The following is a 22,348-nucleotide window of genomic DNA, read 5'->3' on the forward strand; positions in this document are numbered from 1 at the left end:
AAACAAATTGGTCCTGGACAAATTAGAGACTTTTCTGTTGAACAGTGGGACAAAATACCTGTCAACAGGTGCAGAAGTCTGACTGAGAGGAACAGAAAACACCTGACTGGAGCAGAAACATTAAAGGATTGTTTAACTAAATATTACTTTATGAGTGATGTAATATGTAATTATCTTATTTGTTTGCTTTTAAAAAAAATATTTCTATTGAACCAGACTTAGAAAATAATGTAATGATTTTCATAAAATTTTTATTTATTATTACTTTAGTCAATTTCAGCTTATTTTACCAACAGCTGTTTTTTTCCTTCTTTAACGAAAGGGTATGAATAAATATGAGCACAACTGTATGAAACATGGCTGATCTTTCCAAGGCGACATCAGTCGGTAGGTCACGTCACGTTTAATTCGACTTGAATTGGAACAGAGGATGTCATAAGCGCCATTGTAAACAATGGACAGAGCTATTAGACCCACAGTGTGAACAATGTCAGTGTGAACAATTTTCCATGTTACAATTCCAGTTTGACTTGATTCAGTGACCAGTATCACATGTGTAGAATCACGTTAATTCAATTTCAACCACAAAAAAACACTTAAAACATCCAACATGCTCTGAATGAATAAAAGAAAAAATGGGGGAAAGAACCAGAGAAGACTGGCAACACAACTGGAAGAGGAATCACAAAACAACTGGTTTACAGAGATGGTGGGAATTCCCAAGCACACCATTAAATTGTTATTTATCCCTTGTAATTTAAGAGTAAATGCTGCAACCAGACTTCCATGTTGGAGGAAATGTGATCACGTATTTTGGATGCATCCAAAGACGAAACCGTTTTTGGACAGACATGAACTTGGAAAATTTCTTGGTGATAATTCAATATTTCAAGTCTCCATTTTTCACCTCTAGAATGTTTCAGATGGATGTGTTCAGGTGGAAGATAAATATTAGGCTAAAATCTGGCTTGAAAACACAAAAACAAGGAAAAGAAACCAGGCAGATCCACCAACTCTGGACTAATGGAGAACATGGATCAAAGCAGTTAGATAATTGATTACCCAATCGATGTATCAGCGTAGATTGAGTCATTGTTAAGCCCATATTTAACCTCTGTACAGCCTGAGGTTAAGGCAAGGCGGTGGTGGATGGGGGGGCTGGAAGAGGAACTCTGAATGTTGAACCTACATTCAAACTGAAGGTCTTTCTTTTACTTAAATCCAGTTTTTACTGAAGTCATCATTGTTTGATCATACGTGTAGACGGTACGTTGCCCTGAAGTGCCACGCTGTGTTCACGGAGGTCAGTATGGAAGTTACAATCTGTGTGTGTCAGTTTCACACAGAGTTGAAAAAAACCGTATGATCCATCATTGTTCCCTTCATTGTTTAGATCCGAGTCCCACCTCCTTTTGAGAGTGGCGTACAAGTCGGATGAATGCGACATGACCATTCAGACTAAAGTCACTTCGACACAGATCTGATACGTCTGATCGATCTAGAACCTTATATAAAAGTGGATTGGGTTGGATTTGGAACGACTCATTGTAAAACTAGTTAAAGTGACATGTTGGCAAATAAACCGGAATAGAGCCGCAGTGTGAACGTTATAGCTGTGACGACATGCTTTTGTCCCGATTCAATTCCAATTTTTTGGGTGCCGATTCAATTTAAATTGCGATTCTTATAATTCTTTGATATTGCTGATTTTTGTAGATTAAAAACAAAATAAATGTATGTAACTTACTTTTTTGCCTGTAATTTTTGTTTTATTTCAATGAGAAAAAAACAACCCAGTAGACAAACCATCATTCTGCTGCAATAACGCAATAAGTAAAAATACCAATAAAAACAACAAAATTGACAAAAATTTTATCATGGATTATTTTCATTTGTTTGGGGAAAAAAAAAAAAAGTTTTTTAAACAAAAAATTGATTTTTAAATTTCAATGCAAAAAAAATCCCGATTTTCGATTTTTTCGATTCGATTTTCCCACCCCTGGTGAACGTAGTGTAAAAGACTGAGGAATGAAATAACCCTTGTGGGTTTTTGTTGCTCTCTTCTTGTCTCATCATGACTACGGGGATTTGTTTTTTTGTGTGTTTCCAGGATCCAGGTGAATGATTTGATAGTGGAGGTGGACGGGACCAGCCTGGTCGGTGTAACCCAGAGCTTTGCTGCCTCTGTCCTCCGCAACACCTCAGGCACAGTCAGGTGTGTCTCACACACACACACGCCCGCGAACAAACCTGCCTTATCCCACGCTAATAATCTCTCATACGCTCAATTCACTTCACACTCCTCGTTTATCAGGCATGGTGGTTGCACACTGCTTTACATGTATGTATGGTGTGATTTATTTTAATTCTGAATGTTTTTTGTCTCTAACTCGTTCCAGGTTTGTGATTGGTCGGGAGAAGCCGGGGGAGCAGAGCGAAGTGGCTCAGCTGATCCAGCAGACTCTGGAGCAGGAGAAATGGCAGAGAGAGATGATGGAGCAGAGATACAAGCAGTACATGGACGAGGATGAGGAGGTACACGCTCACACACAGAAAACATACTTTTTTTTTTATTTAAAAAAAAAAAAAAGACCCCAGAGTCGAGTCAAACTAAATCTGCAGCTTCTCTTGTGCGTCTTTATGTAACTGGATTCAAATAATCTTTTCGTAACTAAGAGCAGTTTCAGCTGATATGGTTTCAGCTGCTTTTGTGAGCCACAGGAAACCACAAGTGTCTTTGTGTGTGTATGTTTTTGTGTGTGTGTGTGTGAGACAAAATGTCGTCTATGTGCAACCACTCAGCTGTCATTTCAAAGCTTGTCCAGTTTCTCCACCTTGTGGCCACAGAAAGGAACTAAAAGTCACTGTAATCACCAGGATGCTGTGTGACCATAAGAAACAATTAATGGTTGAAAATGTGATGAATTATTTTGGTGCTGCTCTCTCGTTTCCATTAGAATGAACTTATTTCACTAAAATAATTTCTCTCAATAATTAAAACATGGCTAGACAGTAAATAGGATAGTCCAATTTAATTAAAGAGATCACTGAATGGTGTAATTGCTCTGTGCTAAAGCGCCCAGCGAGAATCCCACGGCTGCTTGCTGTATGTCCCTGTTCTGTTTCTGGAAATACTGCGTTCACACATGTTGGATTGTTGAGGTGGTTTACTCTGATTTTTTATCAGACTTTGGTTCTTAACTGGTACGAGACCAAAATGAAGGAGCTGGAAAAAGAAAGCAGCAGGATTAGCTTTATTTTGATGCAGTCTTATTATAGTAAATGCACTTTCATTTCAAGCTTGTTTTTTCTGTCAAAGAATAAAAGTTTAAGCACAGCTGAGGATGTAATGGGGTGATAACAGTGTCATTTTTCATTTTATGCACTTTTTACATGCGGTGGAACATCCTGACATCCTGGAAAGACAGGGGAAATACAAGCTAATGTTAGGCTAATCTACTTTGTGATGGAGAAGAAAAGGAAGGTAAATGATAAGCAGATGGTTATCGATCATGTGGATCCTAGTAATAAAAGACAAACATTATCTAGTTTCAGAGGTTTGAGTCTTGCCACAGTAAATTTAGTTAATCCACCTCTAGCTCTTGTTTTACACCACATTTCAACATTTGTCTGAATAATTTGCCATGACACATATCCAAAATAAAATGATACCACATGATACAGCGTGAGAGATGGTTTTAAAGGTTTGCTATTGTTTAATAGCTTTTTATGTATCACTCTCTGCAGCTAATAATAAGTAAACACTAGCAGCTTGTTAGCTTAGCTTAGCTTAGCATAAACATAGGAAACATGGCAAATAGCTTTAATTGAAGGCAACAAATAGTGTAAGAAATGCTCACAAGGCTGCTTAGACAACCAGGTTTTTTTGTATGTTCAAACAAGAAGAACAAAAACAGATTGTTAGCTGCTAAGATGCCAGAAAGAACAATGTTAGCTTTTCCCTCTTCTCTGACATCTTATGCTAAGCAAAGCTAACCAGTTGCTAGCTAGCTGTGAAAACTACCTTTAGTTGTATCATATGTTTAAAATACAGCTTCAAGTTTAGTAAAGTCAAGCTCCTCTTTTACACAACTTTTTTTCTATTTGAGGATGAAAGTACACAAATTAAGTGATGCTACATAATAGAGTAACAGATGATTTTTAATAATTTATTAGCTTTTTATGTATCACTCCAAACAGGAACTTAATACTAGCTCAAAATAAAGACAAGAAACTGAAACAAAAAGGCAGCAAAAAGTGGAAGAAACACTTAATCAGCAATAATTAATTTCTTCTTTTGTTTTGTACAGTTTTAACAAGAACAAACACAGAGTTATTAGCTGTTGGGATGTTTAGACAGCATCATGCTAGCTTGTTTCAGCGAAGCTAACTAGCTGCTAGCTGTGAAAGTTTTACTTGCACAATATGAAATATGAATGTGAAAAAATACTAACAAGGATGTAATATCTGCAGTTTGGTAAAAAATATCTTATGAAACTTGTATACGATACATATTTAGGAGCAAGACTTTTAAATTGAGCAATAGTTTTCTGGGCTTTCTGGTCATTCATAGATATTTTTTTTAATATACTTTTTAGCACTTTTTCAGTCCAATCATTACCTGACCCTTTAGAAAAATCTTTTTTCTTATTTTGTTAAGTCACTTCACACTGACCTTTAAATCGTTCATGCATAAAAAGGGACACCAAACACAAGAGATGAACCAGTGTTGTGCACATGTAACGTGACTTCACAAAAAACTGTTTAAGATAGTTACATCAAGATGATTCACAAAGTGTCGTTAGCCAAAAACATGGTGTATTTCTGGATATTTCTTTAAAACAATTCAGAAAACTGGACAAGTGTGGGGAAAAAAAAGACCTGACAAGAACTTGAGAGATGCATCTGGACCTTCAGCTAATGCAAATACTGGTCACTGAAGACTCACCAGAAATGGCTTCAATGAAGGGCAGCTGTCAACAAACCATTGTTAAGGCAGGGAAACAGGGAATAAAGATGGAAGTATGCTGCATGACGCAAGAACTGAGCTTAACACTCTGTAACAACAGGTCTGATGGAGGGATGAATTCTCTGTGTAGGTTCATCTGGACAGACGGCAGAATAAAAGGAAGCAACACCCAAACAAGAGCTTTGGAAATCCTAAGTACTTCTACTGGACTGTACTGGGCTTCTTTTCTTAGAAGTCCAGTTACGCTCTGCTCAAGCACTTAGGGATTAACATGATCTGGATGACTTGGAATCTACAAAGTCCTTAGGAAAGTCCTTTAAGAAGCCTGGAAAACAATTTATTAGGAAATTAAAGGAAAGCTTCTGATTGAGTCAAATAAAGGTTTTCAGACCGAATATAGATACTTTTTGCTTGTTTTTGTTGGAGTTGTACAGTTGTGCTCATACTTATTCATACCCTTTCATTAAAGAAGGAAAAAACAGCTGCCTGTAAAATAAGCTGAAATTGACTAAAGTAATAATAAATAAAATTTTTATGAAAATCATTACATTATTTTCTAATTCTGGTTCAATAGAAATATTTTTTTAAAAAAGCAAACAAATAAGATAATTTATTACATATTACATCACTCATAAAGTAATATTTAGTTGAACAATCCTTTAATGTTTCCCCTACAGTCAGGTGTTTTCTGTTCCTCTCAGTCAGACTTCTGCACCTGTTGACAGGTATTTTGTCCCACTGTTCAATAGAAAAGTGCTCTAATTTGTCCAGGAACAATTAGTTTGTTTGGTGTTTTTTTTTCTTTCTTCAACTCAATTAAATGAAAAAACAGTGTCTTATATTACTAAACTATATTTTTACAAATTTTTAGTTATTGTGCCTTCTTTAAGTCTCCAGTTATTTGAGTGGTTGTTGTAAATTCAGCCTTTTCTTTAATGAAAGGGGATGAATACATATGAGCACAACTGTACATCCAGATTTTTTTCTACATGTATAAATATATATCACAGCATCTATTTTAAATCTTCCTGGAAGGATGCAATAAAATGTGTCTTGTTTATACTACTGTATAAATTATCTTAATTACCTTTCAGACTGGCGAATATGCAACAGATGAGGAGGAGGAGATGAGCCCAATGTTTCCAAACTCCATCGAGGTTTTTGACCTTGCAGAGAACCAGGACATGCTGTCCCCTGTGGAACTGGACCCTGAGAAACTGGCCCACAAATACAAGGAGGTTAATCACCGTCATAGTTCATCCATTTTCCACTTTTAATTTTTCTAATCCCCAAAATATTTCAGATTGTTTTCAACTGTGTGCTTTTGTAGCTCCAGATTAAACACGCTGTAACCCAGGCAGAGATCCAGCTACTGAAGAGGAAGGTGAGCGCACCAAACATTCGCTTCTCTTTTGCTTGCAGAAGTGAGAATCTCTGTAGTGTTGCAGACAAGATTATGTGCATAAACCCAGTTGTAATTCCTCTTGCTGTTCTCCATGATGATTAAATACTGATTCTGCCTCCCACGTCCCACCTCCTCCCTCCCACGCTGACCCCTTCGCCTCCAGCTTGCTCATGCGGAGCAGGATAAGTTGCGTTGGCGGATGGAGCGTGCTCAGTTGGAGCAAAACATCCGAGACAGCAAAGAGAGGATGGAGAAACTGGAGGGCTACTGGATGGAGGCACAGTCCCTATGTAAGGTAATTCCTGTGAGACTGAACGTTACAAACCAGGAGGCACGTCAAAGGATGAAGTTATATTCTCACATCATCCAATTCATATGTTTTCATCTCAAAACTCATTTAGTGACACTAAGTGTGTGTTTTCAGGCCGTGGATGAACACCTGAAGGAAACCCAGGCTCAGTACCAAACCCTAGAGAGGAAATACAGCAAAGCCAAGAGAATGATTAAAGAATACCAGCAAAAGTAAGGAAATGCTACCCTTAAATCAGATCAAAGAATTTACAAATCACAACAGGGGGGAAAAAAACTAACTCATTTGGTCCTCACTGGGCCTTAAAATGACATAAATGCAACCTGAGGTGAGCAACACATGACATGTTAATTAGCTAATCTAAACCAAAAGTCATTAAAACGCCTCGATTCTTTTCTTTTTCAGCCATTCTGTCGTAGATTTGCTGTTTTGCTGGGATCATTATGTTTGATGACGCAGTTTTAGCTGCCAGACAGATGGCCTCACATTTAATTCTGGACTAGTTTGTTACAAAGAGGAGTTCATAATCACTCAAGCAGGATCGTCGCATTTGCCGACGACAGAACCTGATTGGTGTGGAACCAGATTTGTTTCAGAATCTCCAAGCAAAACTTTTTAAAACTCAAACAACAATTAAACCCAAAACTTTCTCAAACTTAAAGGCAGAGTATGTAAGATTTCAAGGCGATTCTTTCCACCACCAGGTGGCAAACACCAGGTCGTGAGCAAAACCAGAAAAATTGCTACCTCCACAAACGACCACAGGTTGGCAGTAATGAGCAAAACTCACCCCTCACCCCTCCTCCTTGCCAGCTGCAATGAGGGCAGGAATCTCTTGTGAGCTGTAGCTCAGAGCCGCTCTGCAATAAATGGGTTTATACTCCCCCTACTGGTGGAAAAAAAGTACCTTTTTTTTCTTTTACTGGTCAGAAAACATTCAAGAAGGGTCTTTGTCATTAATTAAACTTGTAATTTAATAACTCATCAAATATAGACAGACTGGAACCTAGATGTTTAAAAAAAACTAATTATGATTGAGGTTTTTTTTTTTTAGTTAATTTATTTTGAAAATATTGAAAATCTTACATACTCTACCTTTAAGTAAAATAAATTATCTGAAAATAAAAAATGATCAATCTTGAAAACTAATAGGCTTTTATTTGGTTAAATAGAGTAGTTTTGTTTGCAGTTTTCTCTTCCTCTTTCTCTCTTCTCGCTATTTTGGTTGTGCTTCACAGTCTTTGGTTTTGATTCATGATTGTTAGGTTTAATTTCTGACACAAAACTTTCATGGGCGGGCTCTTTTCAAGGGCGCATTCCGATTGGCTGGTGAGTTTTGGAGTGACACAACTGTAGCCTAGATGTTGTTTAAACCCTTGTACATCTATGCCCAATGTGTATGCCAAGTTCAGCTTTGAGTTACGTTTACAACCATGTCTGTTTTATCACTAAGTGTTTTAACTACTGTGTGCTGAAAAGTAAAAGTGGCAGAGTTCATGAGGATTCAGAAGTAACAGTTAACTCATCTTTTAATGGTTTTAAGGATGTTTACCTTGTTATGGTTAAGCAGGATAGATTAATGCTGATGATTAAAGAAAATGACCAGTAAACAATGACAATTCCACAGTTTTAAATTCTTTGTCAGAGAATCACAAGTAGTTTTCATTTTCAACTCCTTAAACTTCCTAAGAAAGTGTTTGTACATCTCATTGGGCTACAGCTGTGTCACTCCATAACTGACCAACCAATCGGAATGCGCCTCAGAAAGAGCCCGCCCATTAAAGGTATGTGTCAGAAATTAAACAATCGTGAAACAAAACCAAAGACTGTGAAGTGCAACCAAAATAGCTAGAAGCGAGAAAGAGGAAGAGGAAACTACAAACAAAACTACTCAATTTAACCAAATAAAAGCCTCATAGTTTTCATGATGATTGATAGTCTTTGATTTTGAGATAATTTATTTTACTTAAGTTTTAGAAATTTTTGGTTTTAGTTATTTTTTGTCGAGTTTTAAAAAGTTTTGCTTGGAGATTCTGAAACAAATCCGATTCCATAGATTTGTGGTTATCAACATACTTAGTGGTGTTTTGTGTAAGATCTGGGCCACAACACCTCCAAAACTGAAGTGGATGACTTCCACTTGGCTCAAGTCAAACCACACACTCCTGACCACATGCATGACTCCTGGGAATCATGCATGTAAAAAGAACCGTGACTTCTCCATCTAATAAAACTGAAGTTGTACAAACAACCTCTGAAGCTACTTAAAAAGAACTTAAAAAGAAGCAGCATCATCTCTCCAGACTTTACCAGTACAGCGGAGTGGTATGCCAGCTGCACAGCCACAGAACCTCAAAGCTTCCATCATGTGGTGGAGGCGGCTGAATGCTTCATCCAGCTGGAGCTTCTAAACAAACTCCACCAGATAGCCCAGAGTGCCCACTGATACATCAGTCATACCAACCACGCCATGTTTGAGTTTTTAGTATCTGGAACTGCCCTGTTCACATTTCTGCCTGCCCCCCATGTATCCATTCCTACATCTGGCCTTGGTGGATATCCCAGTGTGATAGTATGTGGAAGCTCAGCAGTTTGGCTTCAAGCTCTTTTCTGTTTATAGTGCACAGTTTTTTTTTGTTTTTTTTTTTCTTTTAATTCTTTTACTGTGTATTTTATTTTATTGAGGTTAATAAATCCAACATCCCCACTTTGTTCTAGTCTGTCTAAAGCAGTGGTTTAAGGCCTTTTTTCAGTGGTTTACACTGCCTCGTTCTGAAACCATGCTTGGCTTTATGCTTTTATTCGTTAGCTTCTCGCCACTCTGGCCGAGTTATTTCCCATCTTTTCATAAAACCAGATATCCACTATTCTTCTTTAAAAGGAAATAATTAGTTGGCACTGTGACCCCAGATCTGCGTCACCTAAAGACACTGTACAGACACATCTGTTCAAGCCAATTCATGATAAATAGCCGAGTTAATGAAATCCAACTAATTGCATCAAATCTTGACTTTGATCCAAACCCCTATCCTGATCTGCACAAGGCGACAGGCAACACGTAACATGCTAACGGAGGCCTGGAGAGTCTGAGATGTAGCTCAGACACACGCAACAACCTCTCCAAACGAGAGGGTCTTGGCTGCAGACTGGAGAATAAGGCGGGGCTGGATGTCCAACCGAGCCCCCTCAACATTTTGACTGGTGGCCATTGCTAACCCTAACCCCTAACACCCATTGCCCGTCTAACCACACCCATTTAACATCCAACCCCGCCCAGTATCCAGCCGCGCCCCATTCTCCAGGCTGGGTTATTGCCCCAAAGTGCTGCTGGTATGGAGGAGCCCATACTGATGAAGCCCAGTTAAAGCCATTTAATCAGTTGAAACTTTAACTCCCATTTTGAAATCATGAAAAGCTAAATTTGCTTTTCATTAATATTATTATATGAACATATTTAATATCAAAATAACTGCATAATATGTCCAGTTCCAGTTAATCTGAGGCTACTTTGTTTTAAATGCTCATAAAGATCAAATGATTGTGTTGTTTTCTTACAAATAGCCTTTTTCTTAGGATTTTTTTAAATTATTGTTTTTTAACAATAAATAAACGTGTTTATGTGTAATTTGTAGGGAGATCGAGTTCTTGAAGAAGGAGACGGCTCAGCGGCGTGCACAAGAGGAGAGCGAAGCGACACACAAAGAGGAGACAGACAACCTGCAGGAGAAGGTGAGGCATTTATCCATCTTCACCACGCTGGTGATGACATAACATCCTGTTGGGATGAAGCCAGACTGTCTGTTCTCACACCAGACAGTCTGGCTTCTGAAGCAGGAAAACACAGGTGTCACTAACATGAACAACCGCATTTCATCCAGGTGATCTTCTGCCTTTTACCGGGTCCAGACCTGTTAATCCACAGAAAAAACTCATCCATCCTTGTTACGGGAAAGATTGATTTCTCAGCTGAATAATTAATTAGTCAAAGCCAGGAAAGAATTAATCGGTCAGTAGAAAGTCTAGCTGATGTCCAGCTTTGGGTACGTTTTTCTCAGGTTGCCTGTCAGTCATGCAAAAGATCTGAAAAGATCTCCAAGTTATTGAAGAATATTAAGAAAAATGTGTGACTGCTGGATTAACTCATGGGACTGAATAACCTAAAATAATTGGGAACAGGAGCAAAAGGATTGATACAGAAAGAAGTTTCCCAGTTCATCAGAACGTTCAGGTGACTCCTGCCAGCATGCTGCCACCAGTACCAGGTTGGACCCCCTTTTCCCTTCAGAACTGCATTCATTCTTGGTGTCACCGATCCAACAAGGTGTTGGAAACATTCCTCAGAGATTTTCTCCATGTTGACATGAAGCATCACAGTTTCTGCACATCATGATGAGAATCTCCCGTTCCACCACGTCCCAAAGCTGCTCTGCTGGATGTAGATCTGGTGACTGTGGAGGCCGTTGGAGGACAGTGAACTCATCGTCATGGTGGAGATGATGTGAGCTTTGTGACATGGTGCATCATCCTGCTGGAAGTTTCCATCAGAAGATGCTACACTGTGCTCAGGAAGGGATGGACATGGTCAGCTGCAATTACAGTGGTGGTTAAACCATGTCATACTGGTACTAAGGGGACCAAAGTGGGACAAGAAAACCTCCCCCCACCATTCCAGCAGCAGCAGCCTGAAGCGTTGATCCTGACGGCAGGATGGATCCATGTTGTCATGATGTTTCCAGCAGATTCTGATCCTACCATGTGAATGTGGAGCTGAACTGGAGACTCATCAGACCAGTTTCTCCATCTTCTATTGTCCAGTTCTGGTGAGTCTGTGTGAATTGTAGCCTCAGTTTCATGTTCTTACTGACAGGAGGGAACCCGCTGTGGTCTTCTGCTGCTGGAGACCATCTGCTTCCAGGCTGGACGGGTTGGGTGCTCAGAGATGATGTTCTGCATGTCTTGGTGGGAACCAGTGCTTACTGGACTTCCTGTTGTCTTTCCATCATCTCCAACCAGTCTGTCCATTCTCCTCTGACCTCTGATATTAAAACACTTTTTGTCAGATTGTCTCAGCCATGGTCCTGTGATGGACTGGACACCTGTCCAGGTGTACCTGCCTCTCTCTCACACAGTCAATCTGCTGGGATAGACTCCAGCTTCCCATGACCCTGAACTGGACTAAGCGGTTAGGAAAATGGATGGACCTCTCAGCCAGGTCTAAATGCATCGAGTTGCTGTCATGGGATCATTGATTCACTATTTTTCTTAACAAGTGACTGAACAGGTGTATCTATCAGACTATCTAGTGAGTGTAGCTGCTGCTGGGTCCTGAAATCACCTTTTGCAGCAGATTTTTAGGATGAAACACATTGTGCCCGCTGTGAAGCAAAGTGGTGGAAATATGATTATTTGGTGCATCTTTTGTACTTCCGTATGTGGACAGCTCACCGTCCATGACTCGACAATGAAAACAAAGAGTGAAAGGTCACCTTCTGCTGATTTTATTCTGAAGGACTGATTTATGTTCATTAGTTTCCTTCATGTTTCCAAGCGTTTATGTTTTACGCCTCACTAACTCAGTGCCGTAGAAAGGGTTTACATAATCCATGATTTTCTTTCCACAGATTACAGACTTGGAGACCAAAGTGGATGCCTTGAAGACCCCTCAACCATCCTAGACTGCTGCTACTTCCTACCTCCAGTCTGCGACTGGAAGAGGAGGTGCGCCGCCTTCATTCCGACCAGGGCTGTATTATATTCCTATCAACCATTCACTGCACGGACAGGCAGCAGAGGGGAAAGAGAACAACAAGGAGGTTGGCATACGAAGATAAAAAAAAAAGCCAGTGGTTTAAGCCCTCCAACAGTGAATGACCAACCCCGAGATGCTCCATCTGCAATATCCAGAATCCTCCTTTTGTGTCTTCCTGTCAACCAGCTTGGCAATCAATACAGTAACCACAATCAGCAAGAGTTTTCTTCTCTGCTGATCAGCAGTATTGTTCCAGGCTCTGTGTGATTCCGATTTATTTCACAAAAAGCGCTTTTAATAACCAGGCTCGTCACAAAGTGCTTTATAGAGAGACAGAGGGCATGAACACAGAGCAAACGGAGGAAGGACCAGTCGTCGTTGCTCTGTTTGGACGCAGTGCTCACTAAACAGTGTCTGTTTTGGGGGTGTTGGGATTGGAGAGTAGTCAGGATCCTGATGAAGAGGAGTTTTATTTGTTTTTTGTTCTGTTGTATTGATCATGTGGACGGTCGCCTCATGAAGAGGAACCCTTGACAGCAACACCCAACAGAACTGGGAAAAGGAAACAGCCACCACACCACCAGTAGTTATGTAATAAAAACTTTGAAACAAAGACAAAAAAATTCTTGATCAAAACCTGTGAAACTGCAGAGAGCCCCCCCCACCCCCCCAGAAACCCCAGTCTGTGGTTTCGCTTTCTCCAGCGCGAGTCATGACGCAGCAATCAGGCAGAAGCGAGCTTTTTCAGGTCTGAACTGGTGAGGCGTAACGTTTGTATATACAGTAGTTTCTACGTTTATTTAAAACTGTTCAAGCAGTTTTAGTGGATCCTGTCTGACAATAAGGTGAGTGGACGACGACGCCTCACTGCGGAGGGAATGGTTCGGTTTTCCTCAGTCTGTTTCATCTCTTTTTCTATCTACATCAATGGCAAACAGGGTGTGAATAGTCTATTCTGTGCTTATACAGCTTCAAATGGTATATATAGGTGTTTACTACAGTATCTGTGGGTTTACATGCACATCAACCTCCAGCTATCCATCCTGTTCCTGTAATATAATCTTAAACTGGTGCAGGGATAGACTGCTTTCAGGTTTTAGAAACGTATTAGCTTAATTAAGCACGTTCGAATGCCCAGCCTAAGTTTTATTAGTAAGCAGAGAATATTCAGTTGATTTCTACATTTAGAAAAAACAAACTTCTCTACAAATAGACATGGACGAGCTTCTCCATGTCCAGAAGGGCGCTTACATCTAGTTTTCAAAAATCATGATTATATATGAAACAATTAGTCAAAATGCAAAATTACCTAAATAAATGACAGGCAGTAATAATTTAGTTGTCATAATTAAACTGTATGATGAAATGTAATGTTAATATGTAATTTATGCTTTGTTAAAAGGAATGAAAGGTTGGTGAGTGATTATAAAATGTATCCCTCAAAAAGCCTTAACAATTATATTTTTTATATGCAGCCCCTCCTGAACATTAAATGCAAAAATCATTCATTTCCATTTTTATTTATTTATTTTTTTCTAGCACCATTCATATTTTGGACATGTAATTGTGACTAGCAAAAAGTAATAAGTGCTTGAATTTTCTAAATTCATAAACAGATTTTAAAGTGGGGTTGTGTGTTATTTTATGACTACTAGTCTCTAGTTCACGCCACACAGAGTATTCTCAATCAGGAGAACAAGATCCAAAAATCTGCAATGAGCTTTGGGTTTTTTGCTCAACCAGCTATGACTTTGCAAGATCTAAGTTGTAGTCTGAGAAAATGTTCCCTCATCTCCTTCATGTTTCATATCTGCTAGCTTCACTCCTTCCCTCTACAATCTGAGAGTGCTTTGCCTTCTCTCTTTTTATTAGTATACTAATTACAAGCATCACAAAACCCCATTAAAAACAAAGAAAAGCAAAGATCTCTAAAAACATGTACTTCACTGGCTAGTTATAACTGACTACTACTAGCTAACTGTGGTTAGCTGGTTAGCCTGGAGGGCCCCACAATTCCATAAAAAAACAATAATTTTGCTTTTAAGAAATTAATTTCACCTCTAAATGTATTTTGATATGTAATACCTATTGCATACTTAATGTAATAATTATGTAATACATATTACATACATATTCCCATACCTACTAGCTCCAATGAGGCTAGCATGAGGCTAGCCATCTTAAAGTTACTGGCAGCTAACAGTTAACTGGATTTAGCTTGCTAGCCTGTAGGCTCATGCAGTTTCAAGACAAATTAAGAAAAAGGAGTATCCCTTTAGCCAGATTTATTTAATTTATTTTGATAATAATAAATAAATAATAATAAAAAAAATAATTTTGTTTCTTACGCATCATTATAATTTAGTGGTTGTTGGGCTAACTCATGAAAACTTACCGCTAACGGCTAACTGAGGTTAGCTCCATTAGCATTTAGATTGTGCCTGTAGCTATTCACATTTTCTAAATTAACCTTTGTCCTCTGAGAAGTATAAACTACAGCTGTTTTCATGAAATTAACTTGTACTTTAATCTGTTTTTTTTTTTTGTTTTTTTTTGTCATCTTATACTGAATGTTCTTTATGCTAATGTAACAGGATAGTTTAGCTTGGTTGTAGAAACCTTTTCACTCTGAAATTGTGTGCATGTAAACACACTCCACATCTCTTGCGTTATAGAAAAATAGAAGGTCCCTGTGCCAGTATTATTGCAACATGAGCTTAAGTTAGTGATACACACCTTTTTAATGTGCTACAAACACATAGGTGTTGCTTAAATGTCAGATGACTTTCAGGAATATGCTGGAGTGTATCAAGCTTATCCATATGGTCGTTTGTTCAAGACTAATTATCATATATCTTCAGATAAATGCAATAAGTTGCTCGCAGTTTTTTGTTTTTTAACCTTCAACTGGAAGAGTGTTTTGATTATCCGATAAAAGAAATGTGATTTGGTGAGAATAGACCAATTGGCTTTGTCCCACTGCTGTTACAGTACAGTCTATTATATGTTTATATGAATATATATCTAACTGTTCTGGTGTTAAAATGATCCAGCGTGATTTATTTATGTGGATGGCAAAACGGTGCTCAGAGACGGTTTTCACAAGCAAGGAACAAAAATCCTGAACAAGCAGACTGTGTTGCTGTTCCCACGACAGCAGGTCTTTTATTATGAGTTCATTTGTGATTATTAGGACAAGACAGCTTGCTGGCGAGCTCTGATTAGGTCACATTACTTGAAAATAGTATAAATACAGAACAATCCAAACATAGAAATCTAATTTGGCCTTTTTTTTAAACCATGATTGTCAGATTTTTTGTTATTTTGCTTGTTAATGTTATAAAAGAATGAAAGTATATTGTTTTTTTATGTTTTAAATCCCAAATACTTTTCACAAATTTGTTGTTTCATGAAAATGAAATGTTGCACTTATCAACTGCTCTGTATTTGCTCTAAAGATTTTCAGTGTTTTTGAGCTGAGACTAATCTCAAGCTGTATTATGAGTAAGTTTGTAGTATTTGTGTAATCGCAGTGACACTTTGGAGCAAAACAGTGTTGGGGAATACAGTCCAAAACAGGAATGTGAGGCTCATATGTCTGTTTAACACTGTTTGGGCTGAAGAGGAGAGCCTCTACACTTTTATTTACGATTATTTACAAAAAGTATTTGTTCAAAACGATAAAAGAATTTGCAGTATGTAGACATGTTGACATACTGGATGGGAACAAAGATCTTTAAGTTCTTTTTGTTTGTTGTTTTTTATAAATGGAATGAAAATCAGCCATAAAGCAACTCACTCTGAGTACTTTTAATTTCATGAGTATTTTTATTACCGCATCATCACCATGTAGAAGCGATGTGAGCTGTGCTTTAGCTGTTGTATCACCAAATTGATTCCTGGTCACTGTCGGTTTTTAATGTTGGAACGCAGTTAGTGATCAGTTCAATGCCTTTTTATTGATTAGTTAACTTGCTGCTTTTGCCTCTACAAAGCCTTTTACATGTGTTCTCATTGGAGCTGTCGGTTGTTTATTATCATGTCTGCCCGTTTGCTCACGTCTGTATAAAAGGAAAAATAAAATAAGGAATGATGAACGTTGTTGCTGGTGTTTTCGGAGTGTTTGCCAGTGATTACATTGTCTGTGGAAGGATCTTTTTTGTCCCACCAGGACCGACGTTTAAACCAATTCCAGCCTCCAGCAGCGTTACTGGAGCGGGTGACGGGCTTTAGTGTCCTGATAATGGTGCATACAGTTGTCCTCAGATGTAGTCATACCCTCCCATTACCCTTTCATGCATAGTAGCCATGGAGTGGACACCTATTTATAAGCTGTTTTCTTGCATATTCATGAATGAGGATTGTATTTTTGTAAATAAACCACTTCAGTGGATGTTGGCAAGTCGTCCAATACGTTTCCACACACTGAAGAATAAATATATAATATAATATAATTTAACATTATGTAATTACACAAGTTTGCCTTTGCAATAAATAGGAAAAGAAAATGATACAGCTAGATTTTATAGATTTATATATTATAATTATATATTATTTTAGAGAACACATTAAACTAAATCATAAATCATAAATTCTAAATATATCTAATAAACAAAAGTATCATTGCACATGTCTGTAGAGGTAAAATACTGTATTAAAAAAATGGTGCTTTTTTTTTTTTTAAATTCATGCACGAAAGGGTTAAAGAAGGAGAAAAACAGCTGCTTGGGAAATAAGCTGAAAATGACAAAAATAAAGAATTTTATGAAAATCATGACATTATTTTCTAATTCTGGTTCAATAGAAACATTTTTTTAAAGAAAACAAATATGATCAAATAATACGTTACATCACTCATGAACTTTTTTTTTTTTTTACTCATAAAGTAATATTTAGTTGAATAATCCTTTAATGTTTCCGCTCCAATCAGGTGTTTTCTGTTCCTCTCAGTCAGACTTCTGCACCTGTTGACAGGTATTTTGTCCCACTGTTCAACAGAAAAATGCTCTAATTTGTCCAGGAACAATTTGTTTTTTGTTTTTCCTTCAACTCAATTAAATGGAAAAAGTGTCTCGTATCACTTAATTATAATTTAGCAAATTTTAAGTTATTGTTCCTTGTATTTTAGTCTCCAGTTGTTTCAGTGACTGTTGTAAATTCAGCTTTTTCTTTAATGAAAAGAATGACTACATGTCAGGATGACTGGAAAGTTGAATTTAAAGGCAGCGTTCGCTACAAGAAAGGTGATTACTCAGCAGTCTGAGTAATCTGAAAACAAACTCACTGACCAGTTCAGGGTCTCGTTCCTGTAAGTTGTCAGTGTCATCCATTAAAATGTGGAAATGTGGCCCAGAACCAATTTCTATGTCGCCTCATGTAAAAGAATATCAATCAAGAACCTTCAGTCATTCCTACGCTGGTTAAGTAGCGTACAATCCCACAGTTGTGCAGACCATGAATGCAACACTTGGTTGCCTAGCAACATCAACCTCAGCGCGTGTTGTGTTTTGAAGTTGTAAGAGTAGCGCTAGCTAGCATGTCGCTCTCTGTCCCAAAACACGTGTGTAGCGGTGCTTAGAGATTATAACGTGAGGAGGCACCACATGGAGAAGTTTAGTTTGATTTGACCTTTTTATGTTTTATATTTTACTGCTATATAACCCACCACCACCATCAACACACCCCAACTCGAGGCTTCACTTCCTCCCATAATGAATGAACAAATGAGGAAATAGTCATGTGGTTTGCTGGATGAATAACTGGTTCTGTTCTTGTCTAATTGGACCAATCCATGTCTGTCAGCATGAACTAATAGAACATGTTGAACAAAAGATAAATAAATGTGATGATCTGTTTAATTCTCATGTTCTCCGTTTCCTATCTGAATACTTTGGATGTCTGCTGGATGTAGATCTGGTGACTGTGGAGGCCGTTGGAGGACAGTGAACTCATCGTCATGGTGGAGATGATGTGAGCTTTGTGACATGGTGCATCATCCTGCTGGAAGTTTCCATCAGAAGATGCTACACTGTGCTCAGAAAGGGATGGACATGGTCAGCAGGTGGGCTGTGGAGGTGAAACCAGACCAGTAACACATGGTATGTGTGAGATTTACAATAAATTTTACTGAAATCACAAAAATCATTTTAAACATATATGTGGGGGTTTTTTTAAATTTTTTTTAAGGAGGTTGAGTTATTGAGCTTGCCGACCACAGTATCACAAGATAAATGACCTTTAACACTTGGCTGTCTCTTGTGTCTTGTTCTCGTGAAGCAGAGGTGGGGAACCCTGGTCCTCGAGGGCCAGAATCCTGCAGGTTTTATATGTGTCCCTGCTCCAACACACCTGATTCAAATCAAATGCACATTGATTCATTCATATGAATCCGGTGTTTTGGAACAAGGAGACATCGAAACCTTTCAGGACGAAGGCCAAGGTTCCCCAAAGCTGTCATAAAGACCCCAACCCTAACCCACCGTTGTTTTTATGGAAGAATTCTTGTTATTTTAAGACCATCTTTGGTGCCACTACAGACACGAGACATTAAACATCTTTATGCTGTTAATCTGCACCACCTGGTTCTTGCTGTGCTGGTTGAGGATCAATAGCTTCCCCACCAGTTCAGGGGCCAAATTATTGGTTCCATTTTCAACTTTCTCAAGTGTAAGCATCCCTCCCACTCCTGCAGATGTTTAAGAGACCTCCAGAGGTGTCCTAGTGGTCGGGAGGTGTCTGTAGAGGACAGCACAGAGACGTGTGTGGACGTTTAGTTTGACAACAAGCAGCTGATCAGTCGGGTTCATTTGAACGGATATAATTATGTCATTTTAGAGCGGATGTCTCCACATTTTTGGCCGCGATATAATTGATTTCCAACACTCTTCTGCCGGACGCAGAAGAGACATGCAGACTGACACAGATGACAGAATCCCAAAGTTATTAGTTTTCATTTTGGCATTAATGATCAGGGGAAGGGGTGGGTGTGTGTGTGTGTGTGTTTTTAAACGTGAAACTGTTTAATTTTTTCATGTTAAGCACTTTGATATGCTTTTGTATGAAAAGTGCTGTACAAATAAAGTTTCATTTGATTTGACACAACAGTGTTTTTTATTTGTACAGGTCATATTTATTCATATCAAGTCCTGAAAATAAATACAAAAACATTTATTTGGAACATCTGGCAAAGTGACAAAGACCTGCTTCAGTCAAGTCCAGCTCTCCAGAAAAGGCTTTTGGACTTTTCTGGAAGTCGTGTTAAAAACGAACAACGTTGGTCTCTGCAGATGATGAGGAGCGACTTTCCTTCTGATCCAGAACCTTCCAGCTGACAAGGCATGGCTGTGTATTTGTGGCATGACCAGATATTAAAACACAAGGAAGCACTAATGATGGCACATCAACATAAATGGTTGCCCTTCATTAACGAGACGTTTCCGGTTAATTCCAGTTCAAACTAAACTGTTAGTACATTTGACAACAGTGTGGCGGCTACACGGACATGGCTAAAAAAAAAAAAAGGGGGGCGGAGTCTAACCTAAATGCTTTGCTCCCCCAACAGATTTATACAACACAGATTAAAAAAACAAAAAAACAAAAACAGGTTTAGATCCACACAAACCTGGATTTTCACCAGGTCACTGAATGCAACACCAGCTGAGACGCGTCGAAGGCCTGTGTGTCGTGATTCCTGCAGAAGGCACTGGCGCTCTTGCAGTACAATCTCATATATACAAGTAGTACTTGGAGAAACGTACGTACAAACACAAAGACTAAACGATTTATTCCATGGAGATAAAAAGCAGAAGGATGCAGGTGGTGAGATGTTCGCTGCTGTAAGGACACAGATCAGAGACAAAGTGTGTGTTCAGCTGTGAAACCGTCACTGGAAAGGCGTAAAGTTCAGCGCGACTCAAACGCGTCCGTTTGAGCGGGAAAACCTTTCTGGATGTTTCTGTCAGCATAAAGGATGTTTTACTACATTTGTGGGGCTTTTCTGAGGAATCAGACAATAAGATTAGATTAGAAAATAAAATTAGATTCAGCACGCGGTTAGTTATGAAATCTTAGGTTCAGATGAAAACTGAGAAATTGTCCCCATAAATGTAGTAAGACGCGGATGTGTTTATGGATTTACTGATCCAGACCGGTTGCCGGGTAAGACTGGGGCGTGACGGTTAGAGCGAGATGGGAGGGAGCGGCTTTGTGTGGACATGGAGACGAACACGAGGCCGTTTCCTTCCGGTTCAGTCGTCCACACCGATGTTGCGGAACAGGTAAGACATGGACTCCCCGTTGTGGATGCGGCGGATGGCCTCCGACAGGATCATGCTGATGTCGACCGTTTTGATCTTTGGACACTGGAGCTTCTGGAGCTCATGAGGAATGGTGTTGGTCACCACCACCTGAGGAGAAGACACGGGGGGGGGGGGGGGGTGAGGAGGCGTAAAGGAGCGAGGAAGGAGGCGTTGCGGGGGAGTGATCACTCACCTCGTCGATGGCCGACTCCTCTATGAACCTGGGCGCCTCGGAGGAGAGGAGGCCGTGCGTTGCCATGACGAAGATCTTGTAGGCTCCTCTCTCCTTCAGCGTCTCTGCTGCCGCCACGAAGCTGTCCACGTCGTCGATGATGTCATCCTGCAGAACATGAAACCAGTTAAAGCTGCGCAACGCTGCAACTGGTTCTACTGGGTTCCCACATGTTCTGACCCAACTCCTCAGACGTCACAAGGTTGAAGAGAAGAGGAGGAAAGTGTGAAGACTGAAGCGGCCCGACGGGGCGGATTTATGACGGCACTCCTGCTATAGGCAAGGATGTGACGATATGCTTTTGTCCCGATTCGATTCCATTCGATTTTTGGGTGCCGATTTGATTTAAATTGCGATTCTCACAATTCTTTGATATTGCTGATTTTTGTAGATTAAAAACCAAAAAAATGTATAAAAGTTTTTTTTTTTGCTCATCATTTTTCTTGATTTCAATTATGAGTAAACAACACAGTAGCCAGACCATCGTTATGCTGCTACAAAACCCAAGAAGACGAGTAAAAAGATCAATAAAAATAATAAAAATGACAAAAATTCTATGATGGATTATTTTATTTATTTGAAAAAAAATCTTAATTTTAAAATTGTGAAACAAATAATACAGATTTTTCTATTTTTCTATTTGATTTTCCCACCCCTAACTATAGGAGCCGATTTCTTTAACTGCGTTCTCATACCTGGGCAGGTGACGTGTATAGGAGGAACTGGTTGGGTAGATGTTTGGCCCAGAAGAGCAAAAGGTTTTTGACCGCAGGGCACGATTAGACGCAAAGGAATAAAGATTGATAAATCTGAAATCAAGTATCTGAGTGGAAGTCAATCACGAAGAAGCGGCGCGTCAAACCACAATATCTCAGTAGCTTTGATTAGACTTCGCTCCTTCACCCACCGTCCTCTGGTTTGTGTTGAAACTGGTTTTAACTCAGGTGGACCAAACTAACTGGGAGGTTAAAATGACTAGATATCATGCCAGGCAGGTGGAAATGCTGTCAGTGCAGAAAAGTTGCAGGGTTTTTATTCTTCCTCCTGTTTTACTGCTGAAGCATCAGCGTTGTCTTTATGTGAAGCTCTGCAGGAGCTTCTGGTCTTCAAACAGCAGAAACCAGAGTCTTTCTGAACAGGAACAATCACATTTGTCAGGTTAAAGCAAACATCTGGAACAGATATGAAGGTTTGTGCCGTTTTTAATGCCTGGATGTGTTAGAGCTGGGCGATTGATCAGATTTAATCTTAATTACGATCTGGGTTTTCATCAATCATAAAAATAAAAGTGTGTGATTATTTTTCTCTCTGCAGTTTCCTCTCCTGCTGTCTTCAGCTGCTAATCGAGCGTCTCTGGCGTTGCAGCGCTGTGCTGTAAACTCCTCC

At 39.1% G+C, this 22,348-nt stretch overlaps 2 protein-coding genes across 3 annotated transcripts in view; one reads left to right on the plus strand and one right to left on the minus strand.

Annotated features, from left to right (window-relative positions):
* LOC306766068 (neurabin-2-like) overlaps positions 1 to 14,917 on the plus strand; it is a 50,544-nt gene extending 35,627 nt beyond the window's left edge. The window contains exons 8-15 of the mRNA XM_079253659.1: positions 2,111 to 2,215; positions 2,400 to 2,535; positions 6,064 to 6,207; positions 6,300 to 6,353; positions 6,538 to 6,669; positions 6,799 to 6,896; positions 10,317 to 10,413; positions 12,306 to 14,917. Coding sequence (XP_079109785.1) covers positions 2,111 to 2,215; positions 2,400 to 2,535; positions 6,064 to 6,207; positions 6,300 to 6,353; positions 6,538 to 6,669; positions 6,799 to 6,896; positions 10,317 to 10,413; positions 12,306 to 12,359 — 820 coding nt within the window. The 3' untranslated portion in view covers positions 12,360 to 14,917. The remainder of the gene's footprint in view (positions 1 to 2,110; positions 2,216 to 2,399; positions 2,536 to 6,063; positions 6,208 to 6,299; positions 6,354 to 6,537; positions 6,670 to 6,798; positions 6,897 to 10,316; positions 10,414 to 12,305) is intronic.
* A 4,694-nt stretch (positions 14,918 to 19,611) lies between these two features.
* Positions 19,612 to 22,348, minus strand: part of LOC306765288 (phosphoribosyl pyrophosphate synthase-associated protein 2) — a 34,999-nt gene continuing 32,262 nt past the window's right edge. For both annotated transcript variants that reach the window (XM_079252696.1, XM_079252697.1), the window contains 2 exons: positions 20,924 to 21,070; positions 19,612 to 20,838 (listed from right to left, as the gene is read on the minus strand). In XM_079252696.1, the coding sequence (XP_079108822.1) occupies positions 20,680 to 20,838; positions 20,924 to 21,070 (306 nt within the window). In that variant the 3' untranslated portion in view covers positions 19,612 to 20,679. The remainder of the gene's footprint in view (positions 20,839 to 20,923; positions 21,071 to 22,348) is intronic.

Source organism: Telmatherina bonti, assembly GCF_933228915.1.
Source record: "Telmatherina bonti genome assembly, chromosome: 14".
Lineage (NCBI taxonomy): Eukaryota > Metazoa > Chordata > Actinopteri > Atheriniformes > Telmatherinidae > Telmatherina > Telmatherina bonti.